The 6,000-nt window shown below is 36.8% G+C and overlaps 1 protein-coding gene across 1 annotated transcript in view; it reads right to left on the minus strand.

The window, feature by feature from the left end:
* The window catches only part of ZC3H12B (zinc finger CCCH-type containing 12B), a gene marked incomplete at both ends in the record, with an annotated part of 42,242 nt that extends 39,857 nt beyond the window's left edge, over window positions 1–2,385 (minus strand). The window contains one exon of the mRNA XM_081222670.1: window positions 1,778–2,385. Coding sequence (XP_081078796.1) covers window positions 1,778–2,385 — 608 coding nt within the window. The remainder of the gene's footprint in view (window positions 1–1,777) is intronic.
* Between the last annotated feature and the right edge of the window lie 3,615 nt (window positions 2,386–6,000).

Genomic DNA, 6,000 nt, shown 5'->3' on the forward strand with positions numbered 1-6,000 from the left:
TGCACTGTTGGTGGGAATGTAAATTGATACAGCCACTATGGAGAGCAGTATGGAGGTTCCTTGAAAAAGTAAAAATAGAACTACCATACGACCTAGCGCTCCCACTACTGGGCATGTACCCTGAGAAAACCATAATTCAAAGAGAGCCACATACCAAAATGTTCACTGCAGCTCTATTTACAATAACCAGAACATGGAAGCAACCTAAGTATCCATCAACAGATGAATGTTTAAAGAAGATCTGGCACATATATACAATGGAATATTACTCAGCCATAAAAAGAAATGAAATTGAGTTATTTGTAGTGAGGTGGATGGACCTAGATTCTGTCATACAGAGTGAAGTAAGTCAGAAAGAGAAAACCAATACCTTATGCTAATACATATATATGGAGCCTAAGGAAAAAAACGTCACAAAGTACCTAGGAGTAAAATGGGAATAAAGATGCAGACCTACTAGAAAGTGGACTTGAGGATATGGGGAGGAGGAAGAGTAAGCTGTGACAAAGTGAGACAGTGGCATGGGCATATATACACTACCAAACGTAAAATAGATAGCTAGTGGGAAGCAGCCGCCTAGCACTGGGAGATCACCTTAGTTCTTTGTGACCACCTAGAGGGGTGGGATAGGGAGGGAGGGAGGGAGAAGCAAGAGGGAAGAGATGGGCTTCCCTGGTAGTGCAGGGGTTGAGAATCTGCCTGCTAATGCAAGGGACATGGGTTCAAGCCCTAGTTTGGGAAGATCCGACCTGCCAAGGTGCAACTAGGCCCGTGAGCCACAACTCCTGAGCCTGCACGTCTGGAGCCTGTGCTTTGCAACCTGAGAGGCCACAATTGTGAAGAGGCCCATGAACCGCGATGATGAGTGGCCCCCACTTGCCACAACTAGAGAAAGTCCTTGCACAGAAACGAAGACCCAACACAGCCAAAAATAAAAATAAATAAATAATTAAATACAAGGTTACTATTAAAAAAAAAGGAAGAGATATGGGAACATATGTATATGTATAACTGATTCACTTTGTTATAAAGCAGAAACTAACACACCATTGTAAAACAATTATGTTCCAATACAGATGTTAAAAGAAAAAAGAAATTATGTCAAATATTCTTTTTTTTTTCTTGAGGTACACGGGCCTCTCACTGCTGTGGTCTCTCCCGCTGCAGAGCACAGGCTCTGGATGCACAGGCCCAGTGGCCACGACCCATGGGCCCAGCCGCTCCGTGGCATGTGGGATCCTCCTGGACCGGGGCACGAACCCATGTCCACTGCATCGCCAGGCGGATTCTCAACCACTGCCCCACCAGGGAAGCCCAATGTCAAATATTCTTAATAACATTAATAGCCACGTACTGTTGCATGATATTGCAGAAGGAGCATTGGAGTCAGATTCAGGTTTTAATACAAACTGCCATTTATTACTTGTGTAACCTTGGCGGTTACTCAACCTCTGAACTTGAGTTGGCACACCTGCAGGTTAAATCATATATGCAAAGTACTTTGCACAAAATAGATTACAAATGTTAATTTTATTTCATTCATCTGAAGCCAGAAAACTTAAATTTAAATCCTCACTTTGCTACATATTACCTATATCAAGTGTTCTCAAGGAAGTCATTTAACCTTGCTGAACTCTAGTTTTCTCATTTGTGAAATAAAGTTGCTATGAAGATTATATAGAACTGTATATTAAAATGTACCTCCAGATAGCCTGCTAAGCAATGCCTGCATACAGGGCAGTTTTAAAGAAAGAGAAAGAAAATATACCAGTCTTACCTCATTGCCACATTACTTCCATCTATGACAACTGGCCTCAAATTGTCACTGTTGTCTATTTCATCTTCAAGAGACTGTTCAGGGCTTGCAACTTCTCTGGAGCTGGGACCCTGAGGCACTAACAAACTCAAGTTGACTTGCCCTTCCAAATCACCTTTGTTTCCAAGTCTGACAAGCTCTGCCAGTACATCATTAATAAGCGATTCTGGACCCAGCTTGTTCAGCACTAATTGAATCTGTTCCTCTGCATAGCCCAGCTTTAAAGCAAAATCCATCTTGGTTTGGTATTCTTTTTCCAAGTCAAGCTTCCCATCCTGTAGAATGCTACTCTGGGAGAAGCTTGGATGATCTAGGCAGGGTGATCTACAAAGCTGGCGGTGTGGCTTAGAGGGAATCTCCTTTTTCTTCAACTGAACATCTCCAGGTTGGCAGCTGTTGTCATTACTGCTGCTTTTAAGGATCATCTGTTCAGGGTCACTCTCAGAGCTCAACAACTCTTCAGAATCAGCATTATGCTGCTCTGTGTTCTCTTGCTTAGGCTGCTGCTTCTGTTCCTTGGAGGCATTCTTCTTCATTTTTGGTGTTTCCACTGCAGCGGTGGCCGTCATCCCGTTCAGTGGGCAATCTGAGGTCTAATCAGCTCTTTTTCTTTTTAGCCTTCTTGCAATCCATGTACATTGGCCTCCCTTTGTGTAAAATGGGGTGGTAGTGATGGCGCAAGGGTTTGCCTGTTTGGTTTGTTATGTTTAGATGTTACCAGTTCCTACAAATAAACACACATACCATAATAATGTTTAGTAAACTTATGAAAAAGTATTTTAGAGTACAGTGTTTTCTTCCTAAGAAACTACAGTTGTCTGACATTATATTTTTCTGCTTAAAATGATTGGACTCTTGAAATAATACCAAGCATCTTTTCAGACCACAACAATATGAGACTATAAAATCAACTACAACATAAACAACTAAAAGAAAATAATCAAACACATGGAGTCTAAACAGCATGTTACTCAATGACAAATAGGTCATTGAAGAAATCAAACAGAAAATAAAAAATATTTTGAGATAAATAAAAATGTAAACACAATGATACAAATATTTATGGAACTGAAACAAAGCAGTTGTAAGAGGGAAGTTTATAGTGATGCAAGCCTGCCTCAGGAAACAAGAAAAGTCTCAAATAAAGAATCTAACCTAAAGGAACTAGAAAAAGAAGAAGAAGAAACAAAACCCAGAGTTAGTAGAAAGAAATTAATACTAAAGGTTAGAGAAGAAATAAATGAAATACAGACTAAAAAGCAATAGAAAAATCAATGAAAGTAAGGCCTGGTTCTTTGAAAAGATATATAAAATTGACAAAACTTTATCCAGACTCATCAAACAAAAGAGACAGAGAGGGCCTAAATAAATAAAATCAGAAATGAAAAAGATGTTACAACCGACAGCACAGAAATACAAAGAATTATAAGAAATTACTACAAACAATTATATGCCAAAAATTGGACAGCATAAAAGAAATGGATTAATTCTTAGAAACACAGTTTCTCAAGACTGAATCGGGAAGAAATAAAAATATGAACAGACCAATTGCCAGTAATGAAATTAAATCTGTAATTAAAAACCTCCCAACAAACAAAAGTCTGGCACAAGATGGCTTCACAGGTAAACTTCACAGGTAAACATTTTAAAAAGAGTTACTGCCTCTTCTTCTCAGACTATTCCAAAAGTTGAAGAGGAGGGAATGCTTTCAATGCTGCTTCCAAGCCAGCATTACCCTGACAAGAAAACTAGACAAAGACAGCATAAAAAAAAAATTACAGGCCCAAATCACTGATAAACATAAATGCAAAAACACTCAACAAAATATTAGCAAACTAAATTCAACAGTAAGTTAAAAGGTTCACACACCATGATCCAGTGGGATTTATCCCAGGGATGCAAGGATTTTTCAATATCTGCAAATTAATCAATGTGATATACCACATTAACAAATTGAAGAATAAAAATCATATGATCAGTTCAATTGATGCAGAAAAAGCTTTTGACAAAATTTAACACCTGTTTATGATAAAAACTCTCCAGAAAGTGGGTATAGAGTTAAGATACCTCAACATAATAAAGGCCATATATACCCCAACAACGAACATTATACTCAACTGTGAAAACCAGAAAGCATTTCCTCTAAGATCAGGAACAAGACAAGTTGGCCTACTCTCACCACTTTTATTCAACACAGTATTGGAAGCTCTAGCCACAGCAATCATACAAGAAAAAGAAATAAATATAATCCAAATTGGAAAGAAAAGTAAAACCTCTTGCAGATGACATTATACTATATGTAGAAACCCTGAAGACTCCACCAAAAAAGCTATTAGAACTGACAAATGAGTTCAATAAAGTTGCAGGATACAAAATTAATATACAGAAATCTCTAGTGTTTCTATACACTAAAAACCATCTATCAGAAAGATAAATTAACAAAACAATCCCATTTACAATTGCATCAAAAAGAATCAAATACCTAGAAACAAATTTAACCAGGGCAGTGAAAGACCTCTATTCTGAACGGGATAAGATACTGATGAAAGAAATTGAAAACAACACAAACAAATGAAAGATATACCTTGCTCATGGATTGGAAGAATTAATATTGTTAAAATGTCCATACTACACAAAGCAATCTACAGATTCAATGAAATCCCTATCAAAACATCAATGGCAGTTCTCACAGAACTAGAACAAATAATTGTAAAATTTATATGGAACCAAAAAAGACACTGAATAGCCAAAGCAATTTTGAGAAAAAAGAAAAAAGCTGGATGTATTATGCTCCTTGACTTAAAACTTTACTACAAATTTATAGTAATTAAAATAGTATGGTATTGGTACAAAAACAGACACATAGATCAATGGGAGAGAATAGAGAGCTGAAGAATAAACTGAAGTCTATTGGGTCAATTAATTTATGACAAAGGAGACAAGAATATAAAATAAGGAAAAGACAGACTCTTCAATAAATGGTGTTGGGAAAACTGAACAGCTGCATGTAAAAGAGTCAAAATGGATTAATTTCTTACACCATATACAAAAATAAATTCAAAATGGATTAAAGATTTAAGTGTAAGACTTGAAACTATAGAACACCTAGAAGAAAACATAAGCAGTATGCTTTTTGACATCAGTCTTAGCAACATGTTTTTGGATCTGTGTCCTCAGGCAAGGGCAACAAAAGAAAAAATAAACAAATGAGACTACATCAAACTAAAAAGTACTTGCACAGTATCAACAAAAGAAAAGCAACCTACTGAATAGGAGAAGATATTTGCAAATGACATGTTAGATAAGAGCTTAATATTCAAAATATATAAAGAATTCATACAACTCAATAACAAAAAACCCCAAACTTTCTGATTAAAAACTGGTCAGAGATATGAAAATATTCCTAACTTCATTAATCATCAACAAAACACATCAAAACCACAATATCACCTCACACCTATCAGGATGGCTATCATCAAAAAGACAGCAAATAACTAGTGCTGGTGAGGATGTGAAGAAAAGAGAATACTCCTGCACTGTTGGTGAGAATGTAAATTGGCACAGCCAATATGGAAAATAACATGGAGGTTCCCCCCAAAATTTAAAATAGAACTACTAGCATTTCGACTTCTGGATATTTACACAAAGTAAGCAAAAACACCAATTCAAAAAGATATATGCACCCCTATGCTCATTGCAACATTATTTATAGTAACCAAGCTATGGAAGCAACTTAAGTGTCTATCAATAGATGAATGGATAAAAAAGCTGTGAGATATATTTGTGTACACACACACACACACAGAATATTATTCAGCTATAAAAAAGAATGAAATCTTGCCTTTTGAGACAACATGAATGGACCTAGAAGGTATTATTTTTGTTGTTGTTGTTTTTTGTTTGTTTTTAGTTCCCTGATCAGGGATCAAACCTGGGTCCTTGGCAGTGAAAGCATGGAGCCCTAACCACTGGACCTCCAGAGAATTCCCTAGAAGGTATTATGTTAAGTGAAATAAGTCAGACAAAGAAAGACAAATACTGTAAATTTCACTTATATGTGGGATCTAAGAAACAAATCAAATGAATAAACATAACAAAACAGAAACAGACTAATAGATACAGAGAACCAGCTCATGGTTGCTGGTTGGGGCTGGGTGGTGAGAGTGAGGGGTTGGGTGAAACAG

The sequence above is a fragment of the Mesoplodon bidens genome (assembly GCF_964165515.1).
Source record: "Mesoplodon bidens genome assembly, chromosome: X".
In the NCBI taxonomy this organism is placed as follows: domain Eukaryota; kingdom Metazoa; phylum Chordata; class Mammalia; order Artiodactyla; family Ziphiidae; genus Mesoplodon; species Mesoplodon bidens.